At 44.1% G+C, this 22,740-nt stretch overlaps 1 protein-coding gene across 2 annotated transcripts in view; it reads left to right on the top strand.

The window, feature by feature from the left end:
- Positions 1–22,740, top strand: part of olfm2 (olfactomedin 2) — a 164,891-nt gene that overhangs the window by 73,258 nt on the left and 68,893 nt on the right. Inside the window, exon 1 of one of the 2 annotated variants that reach the window (XM_012953000.2) lies at positions 14,088–14,415. Coding sequence (XP_012808454.1) covers positions 14,287–14,415 — 129 coding nt within the window. The 5' untranslated portion in view covers positions 14,088–14,286. 2 annotated transcript variants of the gene reach the window in all.

Genomic DNA, 22,740 nt, shown 5'->3' on the forward strand with positions numbered 1-22,740 from the left:
ACATTAAATATATATTTTACTAATATATTTTACTAATTATTTTATTATTTTTATTTTATTATACTGGAATTCTTCCCACCAAACCTTTCAACCCCTGTTCAGTAAATGCAGATGCGCTTGCAAATGTTACCACTAGGTGGCAGGCAATACCAGCACTTTCTCCAGCAGCCCATTGCAGGGTCCCCCTTATTCACCCCATTCTCGCATCACGCCACAAGTAGTCTCTTACAGGGAGCTTGGCAAAATGATAGCAAGGTGCTGACAATGGGAGCTGCACATTTCGCTTCCAGCTCCTGGTTTTCTTGTACCTTTTCTGGCAGCGGCGTAATTATTATTATAGATTATATATTCAGCCGCGCAGACACCTGCAGCCATTTACTGATTCATGCCGGAGACTTGATGAGGAATTATCTATAGAATTATCTGTCACAGACACCAATAGCCTGCTTTGATAGGGAAACCGAACTGACAGAGAGATTAACTGTTTGCACACAAGAGTGATCAGTAGCAGCACCTGGCATTTAGGGGTTAAAGTGGGGGTTATTTTCTAAGGAAAATTTGAAAACAAACAGTTTAATACAAACGTACATAAATCTATCTATTGTCTATCTACTTAAAAATTTGGGGTGAGTGCTTATTTGTGCCCTGGGTACCCCTGGAACTATAGTAGGGTGACTGTTACCCCAATGTTTCTATATATCTGTAACCTTGTTATGGGCTAAGGGGGCCCAGCCTGAAGGCCAGTTAGGGGGGGATTTGGGGTGAGTGCTTATTTGTGCCCTGGGTACCCCTGGAACTATAGCAGGGTGACTGTTACCCCAATATTTCTATATATCTGTAACCTTGTTATGAGCTAAGGGGGCTCAGCCTGAAGGCCAGTTAGGGGGGGATTTGGGGTGAGTGCTTATTTGTGCCCTGGGTACCCCTGGAACTATAGCAGGGTGACTGTTACCCCAATGTTTCTATATATCTGTAACCTTGTTATGGGCTAAGGGGGCCCAGCCTGAAGGCCAGTTAGGGGGGGATTTGGGGTGAGTGCTTATTTGTGCCCTGGGTACCCCTGGAACTATAGTAGGGTGACTGTTACCCCAATGTTTCTATATATCTGTAACCTTGTTATGGGCTAAGGGGGCCCAGCCTGAAGGCCAGTTAGGGGGAGATTCGGGGTGAGTGCTTATTTGTGCCCTGGGTACCCCTGGAACTATAGCAGGGTGACTGTTACCCCAATGTTTCTATATATCTGTAACCTTGTTATGGGCTAAGGGGGCCCAGCCTGAAGGCCAGTTAGGGGGAGATTCGGGGTGAGTGCTTATTTGTGCCCTGGGTACCCCTGGAACTATAGCAGGGTGACTGTTACCCCAATGTTTCTATATATCTGTAACCTTGTTATGGGCTAAGGGGGCCCAGCCTGAAGGCCAGTTAGGGGGAGATTCGGGGTGAGTGCTTATTTGTGGGTACCCCTAGAACCACAGGGTGACCTAGTTACATTTGAAAGGACCAATACGAATAACATTTAAAATGACTCAGTGATGGAGGCTGAGATCGTTTCGTGCTGCACTTTGCGAGTTTCCGCGCTGCCGGAGAAGCAGTTGCGTTTGACCTTATCGTTCTCGGCTCGGTTTTGCCATTGCGGAAAGTCTCAAGTTTTATTGAAACATGGAAAATGTTACATGTTACAGCGTGACCTTTAGTGGAGAGCAAATTATCTTTAAAGGGAAAGGAGCCTTCCTTTAGCTTTAATTTCTGTTAATTCAACCGTAACGAGCGCGGCCAGTGGATCGCTGAGCACTGATAGGGCAGATCCAAGTATAAAGCTATCTTTAGGGGGTGCGGGGCCCCTGCGGTAGTAGCCCCAAGACTACTACCGCAGAGACTTATACCCTAAAAATGTCCAAAGCTTTGAGCAAGTGGAGGTGGGGTTTATTGCAGAGGAAATGGGAATTCAGTTGCTTCAGACAAGCACATGTATAGATGGAGAGTATTGGGTGTCTCCGCAATACAGTCCCCCTCACTCACACGAATTTGCTGTGGATACGGGAGCCGTTAATAACTAAATGTCACATTGTGGGAAAGGGCAGCTCCCCCGGGGCCGGAGTCCGTAGCTCAATGCTCCACTGCTGCCTGTAGAGCTCCTAAGGCTACACTGACCCATGGGCGTCCGCAGAAAATTTTCCAAGGGGGGGCAAGTAAGCTAGCATCATCCTGCAACAGACAAATATATATATATATATACATATACATGATGTAAACCAGGGGTCTCAAACTGGCGGCCCGCGGGCCATTTGCGGCCCTCGGTACAATATTTTGTGGCCCGCACCAACGCCTTCTCAAAAGCAATGAATGGATCGCGATTTTTATTGCGATTCAAGGGATAATGCAAGGCACGGCGGGCAGGAGCTGCTGATTGCGGAAATTACGTTATGCCATCATAACGGTTATTATGGGAAGACGTAAGGAGCTAATTGTGCACACAGAACGTCTTCCCATAATAACTGTTATGATGGCATAACGTCATTTCCGCAATCAGCAGCTCCCGCCCGCCGTGCCTTGCATTATCCCTTGAAAGCCAATTTTTTGTGAAATCCCTTATGCGGCCCAGCCTCATCCTGACTTTGCCTCCTGCGGCCCCCAGGTAAATTGAGTTTAAGCCCCCTGATGTAAACTCTCACTGGGTGCCAGACTGGAGCGGCTTTCAGGAGGTTGTGATGTCACAGTCACGTGACCAGAATGTGGGCGGGGACAGTTTGAAGTCACTTAGAGGCGTGTCCAGCGCCTGTACCTGCTAGGGAAAAGCCCGCCTCCTCACAGTGCCACATGAGAAACGGGGAGAGGAGTTGAAGGTTGTAGTAATAGGGGGCATGGACGGTGCAGATGTGTACAGATAGAGGGGCTGCGAGTGGAGCTGCGCTTATGGAACTGGGGTGGGTGTGAGGGTCGTACCGAGCGGCTACAGGAGCTACAGAAAGGGCTTCAGGGAGCGGCCGGTGTGATGCGTCCAGTTGTGCGGCCGGAGGCGGGGCACCCTTTCATTTGTTTGGGATTTGGGGGGGAGGCATGGGAGTGTGTATGTGTAGGAATGCTTGGGGTGGGCAGGCTCTCTCTTAGCGGGGCAACTGGATAGGAGCAGCGATAGTGCTGCACATGTACATGTAGACAGAGGGCAACTGGAGTAGAACAGTATATAGTGTTGCACATATGTAATATAACTAATAATATCCCGGGATCGCCTCTAAAATTACAGTCCTGTGTTTGGACTCACTGGCCAGTTCCAACCTGTATGGAAACAACATCGGTGTGGGAAACATTCACAGGAGACAGTGGTTTATTTTATGAGGGTTGAGCAGCTGCACTCAAAGCCAACATAACCCTGTGCCATGTAAGCGCCTATGGACCCTCCTCAGACAGCTGCCGCTGGACTGTCTGCCGGCTGTAGGTGGCGCTGCTATCAGGTGGCGCTGCCTCTGACGTCACGAGTGGGAAGTGCCGGGGAGATGCTGCAGCCGGCAAGTCAGAAGTCCGACTGAGGTTTTTTTTGCTACTTTTCCAGGGGGGGGCAAGTGCCCCCTCTTGCCCCCTTCTGTGGACGCCCATGCACTGACCCCCTAGTTATGGGCACAACGTGGCCTAATAGCAATGCCCATGTTATATTCATGGCATCATAGCGTGGCAGTGCATTGTTAGAGGTGAGTATACACTGGTTTTCCTACGCATGGCTGAGCTCCAGTCATCTTGGCACAAGGCATATACTCCCCCCCCAATCATATAAATGAACTTGTCCTAAAGCAATTACAACCTGCTCTTTAAGAACAGCTCACTGGTTTTGACAGGGGTGGGGTTAAATGTCGGCATCAGGGGACCTCAAGGCATTTTGCTAACAAACCTCATGTTACTGCTTTGCCCAAGACAAAGGAAGCATATTCTGCTCTCTATGGAAACCCAGTTATAAGTTCTGTCTTTCTGTCTCTCTCTCAAATCAAATTAAATGAGCTTTATTGGCAGGATAGAATACATTTAGCAAGGCCAAAGCAAGTGGGGAAGAGTGTAATGGGTGGGGTTAGGGGGTCAGTATATGGAAATGGGGGGTGTAATAGGTGGGGTTAGGGAGTCAGTATTTGGGAATAGGGGAGGGTGTAATGGGTGGGGATAAGGGGCCAGTATATGGGAATTGAGGGGGTGTAATGAGCGTGGTTAGGAAGCAGTATATGGGAATTGGGGTGTGTGTAATGGGTGGGGTTAGGGGGTCAGTATATGGGTATTGGGGGTGTAATGGGTGGGGTTAGGGGGTCAGTATATGGGTATTGGGGGGTGTAATGGGTGGGGTTAGGGGGTCAGTATATGGGTATTGGGGGTGTAATGGGTGGGGATAGGGGATCAGTGTATGGGTATCATACACTGATGATGGGTAACATTGTTACTGTCGGTGCCTTTTCTCCCCTTTGAAGAGTTTCTTCTCTTCTTCTATGGAAGTGAAGTCCAGGATGTGATGGAAGAGTCTCTGGAAATGGGTGCCCCCCAGTGTGGTGTATTTGGGGCACTGTGATATAGGTGGCACAGTCTGCTCTACCTGGGGAGAGTCCTGCATGGGTCTGGTTGGACAGATGTCACAGGAAATGATGTCACTAGGGAGCCAAATTTGGGGGATGAAACCCTGGCGGGTATTCTGTGGGTACCAACCCTGGGTATGTAGGTCTGTCAGTGCCGTCCTGGTTTGATCTCCAAGCTGTGGGCACTCAGTCTGTACAGGATCTGTTTCTATTTGTGCTTCTGTAGCCTTTCCAGTTTGTATTCCCTCCCCAGTGACTGGTTAGTAATGGTTAGTTTCTGGGAGTTGGATATCTCATTCCTCCAACCAATCACATATTGCGCTTTATATTTTTTTAGTGTTTGTATTACTCTCTCTCTCTCTCTCTATATATGTATATATATATATATGTGTATATGCGGTTGAAGACCCTCAGGGTAGCTCTGTATGGGGGGAGCGCACAGTCACACAGTGTCTCTCTCTCACCTGTACATTCTGGGGGCACCGTGCAACTGTTATTCCTTCCCCAGCCCTGTGCGCTCCCATTAGCTCTCATTAGCACTGCCTGCAGCACTCACTGCCCAGCGCCTGGGATACAGTAACCACAGCCCATGTATGAGAATAGGAGCCTGACCCGCTAGCCCTCTCCTGCCTGGAACCTGTGTGTGACGTCACCTGGGGAATGGGGAGGCAAGATGGAGCCGGAGGGGAGCAGGAGTGGTGCTGGGATTGAGGGAGTAAGGGTGTGCATGGAGGGCATTTATTATTATTGTTATTAGTAATATTCTTCTTTCTATAGTGCTGATATATTGGATGGATAGATAGCTAGATAGATAAATGGATAGATAGATGATAGATAGATGATAGATAGATAGATAGATAGATAGATAGATAGATAGATAGATAGATAGATAGATAGATAGATAGATAGGTTTAATGGCACACATACAACCCTGTAATTCAGAGCCATTGATTCAGAGATAGAAGAAGAGATAGCTGTTTATATATATATATATATACTAGTGCCTGCACTACTTGCTTTGGCTGTGAATTGGGATGGTCCAGCACACAAGGGCAGTGAGCAAAGCGCTAATTTCAAGTACAATGTCCATGTTTTAGTCCCACAATGCAGCATGTTTTCCCAGAATTGCAGCCAGTCGTTGCTTCTGATGCAAGTGCCCAAATAGGATACAATTGCACTGAAGTCCGGTTGATAGCACTTCCGCAGTTAAATGTGCAAGCGATGTAGGGGCCATATATTTAGAATATTAGAATGCTGATGCGGGGTGTTTGGGGAACCCCGGAGCTATTGCCTGCTTTGGGGCAAATACGGGCAAATGTGTTGGGTTCAAATCGGGAAGCAGGGAGGGCTGAGAGGTGCTAAAAGCCAAGTTTTAACGGGCATTTTCTTTTAAAGCATTCAAAATACTAAGGGGTTTGCATGATAGGGCAGTTATTGGTGCAGGGTAGAATAGCTTTTTCACTTTAAAAATTTTAGTGTTACTTTTCCTTTAACACATTTATAAACAGAGTCTACAGTCTGCCACTAGGTGGCACAAGTAGCCAAAAGTGACAACAGAGAAAACTCAGTTTCTGGCATTGCTGAAGAGTCACCAGACAGTTTTGGCCTGGGCCAGTGGGACAATAGGGAAAAAACCTGGTGGGCCCTGCCAACCCAGAGCCGCTCCTCTTCAACTGTGGGTGCACCCAGGGTGGGACTGGGCCACTGGGACACCGGGAAAAAACCCAGTGGGCCCCGACGGCCCAGACCCGACCCTTGCTGGTGCTCTCCCCACCGACGGTGTTCCTCCCCTGACACGTTAAGCTTAAGCGTGCTCAGGGGAGGACGTTGGCCGGGGGCCCCTGTGGGGGGGTTAGGGAGGCTCATCGGGGGCCCCTATGGGGTGTGGAGGACACGCCTGGTGGGGGCACCTGAAGGGCCCCTGGGGCGTTAGCCCGGTGGGCCCTGCACCCCCCAGTCCGACCCTGGGGGCGGGGGTGTTGGGATTGGTACTTGAGATTGTGACCGGGGTGGGGGAGCCCTGAAGTTATACCCCCAGTGGGCTCTATACCCCCCAGTCCAACCCTGTTACCAGGTATCTGTGTAACCAGTCCTGTCATTATCCTTATGGCCTCCCTGTAGATCAGTTACTCCCAGACTCAGCGGCTGACTCTCCTGGGGGGCTCAGCCTTATGTTCCACTCAGAAGTGTGGGCTCCTTTAGTTACTTTAGGAATTTACATTCGTTAAAGTCAGAACTTGACTTTCAGACAACCATTACTGCTCCTTCAATCACACCCTTGGGACGTTGCCCGGGGAGACAGACTGAGAAAGGGAAAGAATCAGTCACATATATATAAATATTTCATACTCTAATGTACCGTAAAACATTTAGATTTGGGTTTATTTATGCAGGATTGGGACCTTAATAGCTTTGGAGAGATTTAGTGCTGGTGACAACATTTTTTTCTTAATATTTTTCCTATGCAGGTTTCCATAGCGTTTAAATAATTCCTGTGGGGTGGTGGAGATTAATTGTTACAAATATACCCACGTTTAGCTAATTCTATTGCAAGGGGACGTAAACCCACTCACACAACAACCCACACTTATTGGAATAATGATTAATATTTGTTTTCTTTTCATTTTCATAATAGTAGCAGTTTTATACTGTCAGTATTCTGATCGTGTAACAGGAGCTCCCCCTGCTGTTCTGTTCTGGACTGTTTTATTATTACAGAGAAAAGGGAATCATTTAACCATTAAATAAACCCAATAGGGCTGTTCTGCCCCCAATAAGGGGTAATTATATCTTAGTTGGGATCAAGTACAGGTACTGTTTTATTATTACAGAGAAAAGGGAATCATTTAACCATGAAATAAACCCAATAGGGCTGTTCTGCCCCCAATAAGGGGTAATTATATCTTAGTTGGGATCAAGTACAGGTTCTGTTTTATTATTACAGAGAAAAGGGAATCATTTAACCATTAAATAAACCCAATAGGGCTGTTCTGCCCCCAATAAGGGGTAATTATATCTTAGTTGGGATCAAGTACAGGTTCTGTTTTATTATTACAGAGAAAAGGGAATCATTTAACCATTAAATAAACCCAAAAGGGCTGTTCTGCCCCCAATAAGGGGTAATTATATCTTAGTTGGGATCAAGTACAGGTACTGTTTTATTATTACAGAGAAAAGGGAATCATTTAACCATTAAATAAACCCAATAGGGCTGTTCTGCCCCCAATAAGGGGTAATTATATCTTAGTTGGGATCAAGTACAGGTACTGTTTTATTATTACAGAGAAAAGGGAATCATTTAACCATGAAATAAACCCAATAGGGCTGTTCTGCCCCCAATAAGGGGTAATTATATCTTAGTTGGGATCAAGTACAGGTACTGTTTTATTATTACAGAGAAAAGGGAATCATTTAACCATTAAATAAACCCAATAGGGCTGTTCTGCCCCCAATAAGGGGTAATTATATCTTAGTTGGGATCAAGTACAGGTACTGTTTTATTATTACAGAGAAAAGGGAATCATTTAACCATGAAATAAACCCAATAGGGCTGTTCTGCCCCCAATAAGGGGTAATTATATCTTAGTTGGGATCAAGTACAGGTACTGTTTTATTATTACAGAGAAAAGGGAATCATTTAACCATTAAATAAACCCAATAGGGCTGTTCTGCCCCAATAAGGGGTAATTATATCTTAGTTGGGATCAAGTACAGGTACTGTTTTATTATTACAGAGAAAAGGGAATCATTTAACCATTAAATAAATCCAATAGGGCTGTTCTTCCCCCAATAAGGGGTAATTATATCTTAGTTGGGATCAAGTACAGGTACTGTTTTATTATTACAGGGAAAAGGGAATCATTTCCCCAGTCTTTTTCCTTCTCCCCTTTCCCTCCTTACATTTTCTGCCACCCCATTTTCCCAGTTTCCATCCCTGCCACCTTCCTTTCCAGCCTTTGTAAACATCTTTTCTTCTTTCCATTTGATTTGTCTCCAGTGCTCCCCTTATATTTCTATTTTTTTGCATTGTCTTCCCCCTTCCGTTTCTCCAATCCTCTGCCCCACATGGATTCCCCCCTCTTCTCTATACTTTAAATGATGAAAGAAGCTGCGTGGGGTCGGGGCAGGCAGAGGGGAAGATTCTGACAGTTGCCGTATGAATTTAGCTTGACAGCTGTTTGATGTTCCTGCCCCCCTCAGGGCTGTGGGTCGGGGAAGGTGCCTCTGCGGGTTACCACTTGGACATACCTGCCCTATATATTTACACACAAAAAAGGGAATGTAAAATAGTTTCGATGTTTTTTCCAGTTCTGCTGAGCCGCCCACATTGAGCTGCTGGCTTTCCAACAGCGGGCCAGTAAATGCTGCATAGTGAGTGGTAGTGGGTATCTCTTTGGGTAAAATGGCTTCCCTGCCACACTGGCATTTCCCAAACATTGGCATTGTTGCCATTCCTATTCCCATCTCACAATCCTCAACTAAACTGGGCTGCGGGCCGCGCGTTCGTAAAGTGTTATGCTCATTGGAGCAACTAGTATGGCAGCTCCCATTCCTAGGGTATATTTTCCTATTATTGTTGTATTTATTATAATTATTTATATCTAAATCCTATTTGTTATTTAATAATTATTGCACACTAAAACAATGTCAGATTAGTGTTCTGAATTATTTATATTACATATACAAACATATACAGGTATAGGACCCATTATCCAGAATGCTTGGGACCAAACGTATTCCGGATAAGGGGTCTTTCCGTAATTTGGATCTCAATACCTTAAGTCTACTAAAAAATCAATAAAACATTAAATAAACCCAATAGGGCTGTTCTGCCCCCAATAAGGGGTAATTATATCTTAGTTGGGATCAATTACAAGGTTCTGTTTTATTTCTACATAGAAAAAGGAAATCAGTTTTAAAATTCTGAATTATTTGATTAAAATGGAGTCTATGGGAAACGGGCATTACGTAATTCGGAGCTTTCTGGATAAGGGGTTTCCGGATAAGGGGTCCGATACCTGTATATATATATTTATATATATATATATATATATATATATATATATATATATATATATATATATATATATATATATATATATATATATATATATATAGATATATATATATATATATATATATATATATACAGTGGAGGAAATAATTATTTGACCCCTCACTGATTTTGTAAGTTTGTCCAATGACAAAGAAATGAAAAGTCTCAGAACAGTATCATTTCAATGGTAGGTTTATTTTAACAGTGGCAGATAGCACATCAAAAGGAAAATCGAAAAAATAACTTTAAATAAAAGATAGCAACTGATTTGAATTTCATTGAGTGAAATAAGTTTTTGAACCCTCTAACAAAAAAAGACTTAATACTTAGTGGAAAAACCCTTGTTTGCAAGCACAGAGGTCAAACGTTTCTTGTAATTGATGACCAAGTTTGCGCACATTTTAGGAGGAATGTTGGTCCCACTCCTCTTTGCAGATCCTCTCTAAATCCCTAAGGTTTCGAGGCTGTCTCTGTGCAACTCTGAGCTTGAGCTCCCTCCATAGGTTTTCTATTGGATTAAGGTCCGGAGACTGACTAGGCCACTCCATGACCTTAATGTGCTTCTTCTTGAGCCACTCCTTTGTTGCCTTTGCTGTATGTTTTGGGTCATTGTCGTGCTGGAACACCCATCCACGACCCATTTTCAGTTTCCTGGCAGAGGGAAGGAGGTTGTCGTTCAGGATTTCACGATACATGGCTCCGTCCATTTTCCCGTTAATGCGAATAAGTTGTCCTGTGCCCTTAGCAGAAAAACACCCCCAAAGCAAAATGTTTCCACCCCATGCTTGACGGGGGGGACGGTGTTTTGGGGGTCATAGGCAGCATTTTTCTTCCTCCAAACACAGCGAGTTGAGTTAATGCCAAAGAGCTCTATTTTGGTCTCATCAGACCACAGCACCTTCTCCCAGTCACTCACAGAATCATTCAGGTGTTCATTGGCAAACTTCAGACGGGCCTGCACATGTGCCTTCTTGAGCAGGGGGACCTTGCGAGCCCTGCAGGATTTTAATCCATTGCGGTGTAATGTGTTTCCAATGGTTTTCTTGGTGACTGTGGTCCCTGCTAATTTGAGGTCATTAACTAACTCCTCCCGTGTAGTTCTAGGATGCTTTTTCACCTTTCTCAGAATCATTGACACCCCACGAGATGAGATCTTGCGTGGAGCCCCAGAGCGAGGTCGATTGATGGTCATTTTGTGCTCCTTCCATTTTCGAACAATCGCACCAACAGTTGTCACCTTCTCTCCCAGCTTCTTGCTAATGGTTTTGTAGCCCATTCCAGCCTTGTGCAGGTCTACAATTTTGTCTCTGACATCCTTGGACAGCTCTTTGGTCTTTCCCATGTTGGAGAGTTTGGAGTCTGCTTGATTGATTGATTCTGTGGACAGGTGTCTTTTATACAGGTGACTAGTTAAGACAGGTGTCCTTAATGAGGTTGACTAATTGAGTAGAAGTGTCTAACCACTCTGTGGGAGCCAGAACTCTTAATGGTTGGTAGGGGTTCAAAAACTTATTTCACTCAATGAAATGCAAATCAGTTGCTATCTTTTATTTAAAGTTGTTTTTTCGATTTTCCTTTTGATGTGCTATCTGCCACTGTTAAAATAAACCTACCATTGAAATGATACTGTTCTGAGACTTTTCATTTCTTTGTCATTGGACAAACTTACAAAATCAGTGAGGGGTCAAATAATTATTTCCTCCACTGTATATATATATATATATATATATAAAGATATATAGATATATAGATATATGCATTTTGTTTATGCATTTCTAAGGTTTTATAAATGTATAGGGGGAAATCATTATCTAAATGATTATTGCTTTAAAGCATGGGAAGAAAGAAGTAAAAGCAAAGAGTAACTAAAATCATATTGTATTTTTATCATTTGAGGATGCCCCTATATTGGCAGCCATTCAGTAAAGGAATTAAATCCACATTATAATCGCCCTGGCTTAATTCCATAACATGCCCATAGAGTTCTAAGCTCACTGCCACTCACTGTTCCCAGGGGGCGCCATTCTGCTAAATTAGGTGGTTTGTTATTGTGGCATAGGAGTATAGGAGAAAATTGCTCTCATTTAGTAACACAGGCATATTCCCACATGTACAATAACCCATAACAACCAATTAGACATTTCATTTCATTATGCCAACTGCTATAGACACGGGTTTGGCCCAAGCACCTCCATACAGACCCACTCACTAAGGGTATTTATTGAGGGTGACATGACAATGTAGAAGGCTGCCGGGACAGTCTATAAATCTGCTTAGAGAACTGAGAGCACTTTGGTGGAGTGTGGGTTCCATCTAGTGGTAAGCACAAAGCAATACAGCTAAAAATAACAAGCATTATGGCAGCTTCTGAGACTGAAAAGTGATATGAAAGAGCTATGTAGGTGACAAGGTGTTACTAGGGGCAGTCGGGTTATCTGGTTATCTGGGGAACTGGTAATGAACAATTCATTGTTGGCGCTGTTACTAAAAAGAAAGGGTAAATATAACCATATACAGTAATAACTTATCCAGGGAGACTCCTGATTGTCATTTATGGGTTAGGAAGGAATTTTTCCCCATGAGAGGCTGAATGGATCACTGATTTGCCGCTGGTTTATTTCCTCCTTATGGTTCTGTTTGTAGAGTTCTGTGTTACTATGAGCTCAGGCGAGTGATTAGCAAACAAATGGTCAACAAGTTGGAGGCTCTGATGGAAGAAAACATTGGCAGAGAATGAAATATATTTCACACCCTATATATGTATGTATGTAAGGAATTTCAATCCAATCCCACTCTCCCCTGTGATATTAATATAGGGAAGGCCCCCGGCTAACACCCTGCTCATATCTGCAGCAAACTCATTCTTCTATTGCTCCTCTGGGGAATAACATACATATTCATGGCTTTGCCTCTGTCCATAACAGTCGCTGTGATCATGTATGGACAGAAGAGTGATGGAGGGAGCGGCACAACCAGATAGAGTGGGGGGGGGGGGCACAAGTAATGAGAAGCCCCCTCCGCGGTTCAATACTTTAGTACTCAAAGGGGGCCCTAAACTGGCAGCCCCTGCAGATGGATAGACATCATTGGAATGAATGTAGATTAATCAGACTGCATGGCTTATGGGAAAAGAGCCCTCAGTGTTCCCCAGCTGTTATTGAACTACCATTCCCAGCATCCTCTGTCAGCCTTAATGAGGCTAAAAGTTGTAGGTCAGTGAGAGGTAGAGAAATGACGACTTAAATGTTCTTCCACAACAAGAAGCCACAGGTGCTTATACAGTTACATGCATCAGGTATTTTAGTATAAAGTGATATATAGTAGATAGATAGATAGATTGATAGATGATAGATAGATATATAGATAGATAGATAGATAGATAGATAGATAGATGATAGATAGATAGATAGATGATATATAGATAGATAGATAGATAGATGATATATAGATATAAATATAGATAGATAGATAGATAGATAGATGATAGATAGATAGATAGATATATAGATAGATGATATATAGATAGATATATAGATAGATAGATAGATAGATAGATAGATCGATGATAGATAGATAGATAGATAGATGATATATAGATAGATAGATAGATAGATAGATAGACAGATAGATGATATCTAGATATATAGATAGATAGATGATAGATAGATAGATAGATAGATAGATAGATAGATAGATAGATGATATATAGATAGATAGATGATATATAGATAGATAGATAATAGATGATAGATAGATAGATAGATAGATAGATAGATAGATAGATAGATAGATAGATAGATAGATAGATAGGGAGTGTTACCAGCCAGAGTCAGTGATGGATTGGAACATTAATGGCCAAATGATTAGACAGAAGAGGTAGTGTAAGGATAGATAATGGATAGATAGATAGATTACAGATGATAGATGGATATACATCCATGATGGATGGATAGATGATAATAGATAGAAAGATAGATATGATTGATAGAAAAATGGATAGATATAGATAAATATAGATGATAGAAAGATAGATATAGATGACTGATAGGTAGATGATTGAGAGATAGATAGAATGACAGATAGACAGATAGATATAGGAAGATATGATGATAGCTAGATAGATGATAGATAGATAGATATGATCGATGATAGATAAATGGATAGATATGGATAATTATAGATGATAGAAAGATAGATGACAGATAGGTAGATTGATAGATAGATGATTGAGAGATAGATAGGATGACGGGTAGACAGATAGATAGATAAATGGATAGATAGATGATTGAGAGATAGATAGGATGACGGGTAGACAGATAGATAGATAAATGGATAGATAGATAGATAGATAGATAACCAGTTTGCCTGGCTACACACACACATAGAAGAGTCTCAGGCAGGGACAGAGAGAGGGAGGGGGAGAAAGGAGGAAGAGAACAGAGAGAGAGAGAGACAGAAGGAGGGGAGTAACAGGCTCTCTCGTCTCCCTCTCTCATCCTCCCCTCACTCCATGCCCAGGTCTGACTCAGGCTACAGTAGCTGCAGTGCAGCCGAGCTCTCTCTCCCCGGGGCACCTTAATGCCTGCCGGTGTTTGGCACTCACACACACAGGTGCCCAGGGACACACAGGGGGGGTGGTGGCAGTGACGATGCCCACCCCATGAGCATGGTGGCCCTCCTGGCACAATGACGGTCCCTTTATTGAAAATCGGGGCCGTGCTCAGCACTATGGCAATGGTCACCAACTGGATGTCACAGACATTGCCCTCCCTCGTCGGTCTCAACGGCACCAGAGCTGGCACTTCGGAGAAAATTGTGAGTCTTCTTTTCCTTCTTCCATTTGTTTCCATTCCAGTGGGAAGATCCTTCATAGCGATAGCTGCAGGGGAGTACCTCAAGTTTAGATTGCAAGTTCTTGGGGGTCTGGAACTTCCCGCCTGTAGAAATAGAACTAAGCCATGTGTATTTGTGTGAGCTCCAGGGGCATTTCTGTAAGTATTTGTGTGTCTAATAGATAGATGAAAGATAGATAGATACATAGATGAGAGATAGATAGATAGATAGATAGATAGATAGATAGATATAGAGTTCAGGGAAGTATATAGATAGATGTGTAGGTATATACACCCAGACACACCTAAAGGAAACATATGTGTGTGATAAACTGTCCCCCCCCCCCCCCCCCCCCCCCATTGTATGATGTTGGCTAATGGAAACTCCAGGGAACTCTGGGATCATTATAATGATAAGTCTGCCCTAATATTGGTATTTATGGGCTGGATAAGAACATGCAGTGTAGGCAAATCATGTGTAAAGGTTTTTTCCCTGCACATATATACTCACACCTATATACACATACATACGGTATATACACATATATATATATATATATATACAGGCATATGTATTATCTTTTGCACAGGCACCCAGGTATCATCAGTGCTTTTGGTGTGCAGCTCCCTAGCACCTAGTATTTTATATATATATATGCAATATAGTGATAATAATTATTAGAATTATTATTGTAACATGATTCCCACTGTTGATATATTTTAGAGTGTAAGCTCTGCAGAGCAAATCCTCCCTTCCAGTGCTCCGTTAATTAACAGGACAGGGTTCTACCTGCCTATGCTTCACACTCTCTCTCAGTCTTGGAGAGGATTATGTTCCTAGTGATTTTTGTTTCTCCTTAGATTATAGATTGCAAGCTCTGCAGGAGTTATTACTGGGTTCCTTGGTGTGTTATGGTATAATAGGACTTTTTTTTTTATTTGTGCCACTGTCTATATTAAAGTGTGAGCTTATCAGGACAGGATTCCCTTCTACCATTTATTCACCTGCTTGTCTGTAAGAAGGTTAGCTTTGGAGGGCAAGCTTCTCTATAATCAACCGTTCATCTTCTCTCTTTAATGTATCTGTGCCCTTCTATATATTAAAGCGCAAGCTCTGCAGGGCAGGATTCCCTTCTCCCAATAGTTCACTCACCCTGTATTGTATCTGTGTCCCTCTGTATATTAGAGTGTAAGCTCTGCAGGGCAGGATTCCCTTCTCCCAATGGTTCCCTCTCCCTGTATTGTATCTGTGTCCCTCTGTATATTAGAGTGTAAGCTCTGCAGGGCAGGATTCCCTTCTCCCAATGGTTCCCTCTCCCTGTATTGTATCTGTGTCCCTCTGTATATTAGAGTGTAAGCTCTGCAGGGCAGGATTCCCTTCTCCCAATGGTTCCCTCTCCCTGTATTGTATCTGTGTCCCTCTGTATATTAGAGTGTTAGCTCTGCAGGGCAGGATTCCCTTCTCCAAATGGTTCCCTCTCCCTGTATTGTATCTGTGTCCCTCTGTATATTAGAGTGTAAGCTCTGCAGGGCAGGATTCCCTTCTCCCAATGGTTCCCTCTCCCTTTATTGTATCTGTGTCCCTCTGTATATTAGAGTGTAAGCTCTGCAGGGCAGGATTCCCTTCTCCCAATGGTTCCCTCTCCCTGTATTGTATCTGTGTCCCTCTGTATATTAGAGTGTAAGCTCTGCAGGGCAGGATTCCCTTCTCCCAATGGTTCCCTCTCCCTGTATTGTATCTGTGTAATCTGTATATTAGAGTGTAAGCTCTGCAGGGCAGGATTCCCTTCTCCCAATGGTTCCCTCTCCCTGTATTGTATCTGTGTCCCTCTGTATATTAGTGTATAAGCTCTGCAGGGCAGGATTCCCTTCTCCCAATGGTTCCCTCTCCCTGTATTGTATCTGTGTCCCTCTGTATATTAGAGTGTAAGCTCTGCAGGGCAGGATTCCCTTCTCCCAATGGTTCCCTCTCCCTGTATTGTATCAGTGCCCCTCTGTATATTAGAGTGTAAGCTCTGCAGGGCAGGATTCCCTTCTCCCAATGGTTCCCTCTCCCTGTATTGTATCTGTGCCCCTCTGTATATTAGAGTGTAAGCTCTGCAGGGCAGGATTCCCTTCTCCCAATGGTTCCCTCTCCCTGTATTGTATCTGTGCCCCTCTGTATATTAGAGTGTAAGCTCTGCAGGGCAGGATTCCCTTCTCCCAATGGTTCCCTCTCCCTGTATTGTATCTGTGTAATCTGTATGTTAGAGTGCAAGCTCTGCAGGACCAATGAAGTTGTTACCTTGACTCCCCTTCCTTTATAGTGTATATGTATTACATCTCTGCAAAGAGATGCAATTTAGGCTTTCCCTGCTGGATGGAAATCCCTGTATAAACGTAAGATCTGAGGAATGAAATCCTTATCCTATGTTTGCACTATTTTGGGGGAAATGGGAAATCTTATCCCCTTTCTTTTCCCCTTTCTTTCCCCTGGATTTGCTGATTGGATCCCATTTATATGTTTATAGGGGCAGTTACGTTTTAGGTGTTTTTTTATGGAAGGACCATTGGGTGATGAAAAAGGTTAAGTGCTTTCTATATATAATCCCTTGGACAAAGGAAGGGTTAAATTGCTGGCTGTGTATTGATCTCAGCATCGCAATCAAACTAATGGTTAAACTGTCGGCTGAGCCGCATCTGCCAGGCTGGATGTCGGATGCAGGGAGGGCAGCCCCTGGCTCTGTCTATAGGCAGCAGCAGCAGCAGGTGGGAAGCTTTTAAAGGGCATATTGTGCTTGGGAGTAAATAGTATTTTTGTTGTACCAAATCTGTATTGATATTCAAATAAATTTGTTTCAATAAAAATCAGTTTACAGGCTAAACTGTGAGTAAGCCTAACTGGCGGATAGGTAAGGAGATTACTACTGCACTACAGGCAATGAGCCGGCCAATAGACCAAGCCCTTTGATGCTCCTCAGGTTCCTACAGGTGTCATAGAGGCTTCCCAATGTAATAAACATTCATAAATAAATATAATTATATATATATATATATAAATAATTATAAATAATATAAATATAATTAGGATTAAGTATAAAAGCCAGTCTCTTGGGGCTGACCAGCTTCAGCAGGAATCCAGCAGTAACGTCCATGCCAAATTAGAATGAGCCCCTGGGTTTATTTTTTTTTATTCATGGACATTTATTGCCAGAGTTGGGGATTAGCTTGAAGAACAATGACCAGGGGCGGCCAACCTTCAACCAAATAGAAGCTGTTGGACTGCAAGTTGCTGGGCAATACCTGTAGGGTACCTGTAGGGTAGGAGAAGATCCTACAGATATCTATCATGTTACACAATTTCATAGTATCTTAAGGGGTGCTTTAGCCCAGGGGATGAAGGGCAGATATCCAGGGGATGAAGGGCAGATATCCAGGGGATGAAGGGCAGATAGTTACTACACTGAAACCAACACTGTGGACAGTTGGAGTAGAAAGACCAGCAAGATAAGGGTCCTTCATTGGTTTAGTTCTTCTGTAGCCAATGGTTCCCTACTATACACTGTGACCTTACTCTATTATTTATTCTCTTTTTTATTATCCCTTATTCTCCCTTTTCTTTTGTACTTTCCATTACCCAATATGTTTCCCCACATTACAGTTGGAGTAGAAGGACCAACAGGATAAGGGTCCTTCATTGGTTTAGTTCTTCTGTAGCCAATGGTTCCCTACTATACACTGTGACCTTACTCTATTATTTATTCTCTTTTTTATTATCCCTTATTCTCCCTTTTCTTTTGTACTTTCCATTACCCAATATGTTTCCCCACATTACAGTTGGAGTAGAAGGACCAACAGGATAAGGGTCCTTCATTGGTTTAGTTCTTCTGTAGCCAATGGTTCCCTACTATACACTGTGACCTTACTCTATTATTTATTCTCTTTTTTATTATCCCTTATTCTCCCTTTTCTTTTGTACTTTCCATTACCCAATATGTTTCCCCACATTACAGTTGGAGTAGAAGGACCAACAGGATAAGGGTCCTTCATTGGTTTAGTTCTTCTGTAGCCAATGGTTCCCTACTATACACTGTGACCTTACTCTATTATTTATTCTCTTTTTTATTATCCCTTATTGTCCCTTTTGTTTGTACTTTCCATTACCCAATATGTTTCCCCACATTACCCTTCTATCTACACGTGCCCCCTCTCACTGCCCAGCCACTCACCCCCTTCTCTCTAGGCATAACCACGAGATGGCCTTCAATGAACTCTTAACTTGCAGTAATTAAGACTCTTACTAACGAGTAATTCTGTCTGGCTGAATGAGGCAGATTTTTGGCTGTATCTTCGATATGAAAAACCCCAAACCTCCATTTAATTAGTTAGCTCTAATTCTAATGCGTGTGAGACTCATGAATACAGAGCGGGGCTAACTCTCATTAAGTGATATGCTCTCAATATTGGAATGGTAGATCTTATCCTTCTGAGGTTAAACAGGGTTCCTGTGACTCAGATTATGGATCTGTCTAGCAATTCATTGGATTCTTAGGGAAACAGGGCCCAAGGTGACATTCTTCTTGGTTTTTGGTCAAATTTGGGACAAGGAAAGAAAAAATAATCTGGATTATCCATGTTTTCTTGACATGGAGAACCCAAGGTATGGGTCCCCAACTTTTTTTTGCCTAGGAGCCACTACCAAATCTAAAAAGAGTTGGGAAGCAACACAAGCATAAAAAAGGTTCCTAGAGTTACCAAATAAGGGCTGTGATTGGCTATATGGTAGCCCCTATGGGGACTGGCAGCCTACAGGAGGCTCTGTTTGGCAGTACTACTGTTTATTATGCAATCAAAACTTGCCTCCAAGCCAGGAATTCAGAAATAAGCTCCTGCTTTGAGGCCACTGGGAGAAACATCCAAGGGGTTGGGGAGCAACATGTTACTCCTGATCCGCTGGTTGGGGATCACTGTTGGGCAATTTCTAGCATTTTGCCAGTTACCACCCCCTATAGTAATCATGTAGAAATGCAACACTGGCCACATTTCAGAAGCGAATAGCCAGACAATCTCCTCTGCTGGCTTTTTCACATGGGGGCAACTGGGCCACTGTCCTAATACAGGTTGGCACCTCTTTTGTCCACCATAGGCACATTATCTCCTGTTGGGTGCATCTAGTTCATGAATGAGACTCACTTATAGTAGGTTCTTACTACATTATAGAGCAGTAGCTGTCTGTGGTAAGGCTTGCAACTGTTTATGGAAGAAACCTTATAAGCTAGCACTCAACCAATGGGTTCTAAAGCTTTTTGTGGGGATCGACATTGGGATTCAGTGCCATTAAGCAGGAACTGTGAGGTTGGTTGAGTTTGCACCCTCCATTAAATAAATATTGGCTATATTCAGCAAAAAGTTCTCGAAGCACAAAGGATTCTGGGTAGTCTTGGTATTTAGCTCAATAGTGACTGTCTGAGAGAAAGCGAGCGGTAAGGTTTTATCCAGCGCCCCGCACAGCACAAGCTGGCTCTATAAATATCTTTGGCTGCTAGCCCTATCTCCACTTTTATAGGAGCTGTGAAAAGAGGGGAGGGCAGGCGTCGCCATTAACTACTTCAGCGGCAACAGGAATCTGCGTGGGATATGGGCCATAGCATGATAGGCTATATTTTATATTGAAAATCACGAGAAGCTTTGCTGATTGGCGGAACATTGTAGCAGCACCTTAATAAGAAATGCACCCGCAGGGCAGATAGAACTGGACGTATGGACATGTTGGCTCTGCTTTCCAAAAAGGGGACCATAAGTGTTTGGGAAGTTTATAAAAAATTTTGTGCCCTATGGGCATCTGGGCAAGGGCAAGTCTCCTATGGGCAAGAAAGCTGCATTAACGAACGGGAATATAAAGCTGCTCCAAGGTTTTCAGGATACTCTTATATCTCTGGCTGCTTTCGCATTGTCAGCAATAGCCCTACTGGGCTGTATCCATTCAGCAGCAAGTTGCCTAATGGGCATGTCAATGGAGAAAGATTATTGGGGAATGAAAATGAGAAACATAAATTCTGTTGTAGAAGGAAATGGACAAGACAAATATATAAAAATGGAATCAATAATGAATATTGTTTTAAGAACTACTGGAGGTGGACAGTGTACAATGCAGTACCATCTTTGGTAGTACAGGGCCTCTGCTACTATAGGCACCATCTCTCCCTATTATACCTGCTATCCCACAGCCCCAGTCCCTTCCCAGAGGCTATTATCCCCCCACTGCTACTATAGGCACCATCTCTCCCTACTATACCTGCTATCCCACAGCCCCAGTCCCTTCCCAGAGGCTATTATCCCACTGCTACTATAGGCACCATCTCTCCCTACTATACCTGCTATCCCACAGCCCCAGTCCCTTCCCAGAGGCTATTATCCCACTGCTACTATAGGCACCATCTCTCCCTACTATACCTGCTATCCCACAGCCACAGTCCCTTCCCAGAGGCTATTATCCCCCCACTGCTACTATAGGCACCATCTCTCCCTATTATACCTGCTATCCCACAGCCCCAGTCCCTTCCCAGAGGCTATTATCCCCCCACTGCTACTATAGGCACCATCTCTCCCTACTATACCTGCTATCCCACAGCCCCAGTCCCTTCCCAGAGGCTATTATCCCCCCCACTGCTACTATAGGCACCATCTCTCCCTACTATACCTGCTATCCCACAGCCCCAGTCCCTTCCCAGAGGCTATTATCCCCCCACTGCTACTATAGGCACCATCTCTCCCTACTATACCTGCTATCCCACAGCCCCAGTCCCTTCCCAGAGGCTATTGTCCCCCCACTGCTACTATAGGCACCATCTCTCCCTACTATACCTGCTATCCCACAGCCCCAGTCCCTTCCCAGAGGCTATTATCCTCACTGCTACTATAGGCACCATCTCTCCCTACTATACCTGCTATCCCACAGCCCCAGTCCCTTCCCAGAGGCTATTATCCCCCACTGCTACTATAGGCACCATCTCTCCCTATTATACCTGCTATCCCACAGCCCCAGTCCCTTCCCAGAGGCTATTATCCCCCCACTGCTACTATAGGCACCATCTCTCCCTACTATACCTGCTATCCCACAGCCCCAGTCCCTTCCCAGAGGCTATTATCCCCCCACTGCTGCTATAGGCACCATCTCTCCCTACTATACCTGCTATCCCACAGCCCCAGTCCCTTCCCAGAGGCTATTATCCCCCCACTGCTACTATAGGCACCATCTCTCCCTACTATACCTGCTATCCCACAGCCCCAGTCCCTTCCCAGAGGCTATTATCCCCCCACTGCTACTATAGGCACCATCTCTCCCTACTATACCTGCTATCCCACAGCCCCAGTCCCTTCCCAGAGGCTATTATCCCCCACTGCTACTATAGGCACCATCTCTCCCTACTATACCTGCTATCCCACAGCCCCAGTCCCTTCCCAGAGGCTATTATCCCCCCACTGCTACTATAGGCACCATCTCTCCCTACTATACCTGCTATCCCACAGCCCCAGTCCCTTCCCAGAGGCTATTATCCCCCCACTGCTACTATAGGCACCATCTCTCCCTACTATACCTGCTATCCCACAGCCCCAGTCCCTTCCCAGAGGCTATTATCCCCCCACTGCTACTATAGGCACCATCTCTCCCTACTATACCTGCTATCCCACAGCCCCAGTCCCTTCCCAGAGGCTATTATCCCACTGCTACTATAGGCACCATCTCTCCCTACTATACCTGCTATCCCACAGCCCCAGTCCCTTCCCAGAGGCTATTATCCCCCACTGCTACTATAGGCACCATCTCTCCCTACTATACCTGCTATCCCACAGCCCCAGTCCCTTCCCAGAGGCTATTATCCCCCCACTGCTACTATAGGCACCATCTCTCCCTACTATACCTGCTATCCCACAGCCCCAGTCCCTTCCCAGAGGCTATTATCTCTAATTTTGCTTTAGGCTCTCCTGCATTACCTGCACATAAAAGAAATAGATAAGTGGTGTTTCAGGACACTTTCCTACTGTTTGTTGACAACAAGAATAAGTAAATGCTGATTATTAAAATGCTCATGTCATCATAATGGGTCTCTTTGCATGTCCAATGTCTTAAATGCTCATCCTGATTTCGGCACTTTACCCCCCGTTGCTGTGTAACTCCCATCATGCCTTTATTGGCACAGAACACAGAATTCAATGGCAGCAAAAAATCCAGCTGGTCCATTAAATGCTTAATTCTGATTTAAGTCCATAATCTCGCCTTCTATTTATCCCCTGCATGTTGAATGAATTAGTCCTCACCGTACCTACC

This window comes from Xenopus tropicalis, chromosome 3 (assembly GCF_000004195.4).
Source record: "Xenopus tropicalis strain Nigerian chromosome 3, UCB_Xtro_10.0, whole genome shotgun sequence".
NCBI lineage: Eukaryota > Metazoa > Chordata > Amphibia > Anura > Pipidae > Xenopus > Xenopus tropicalis.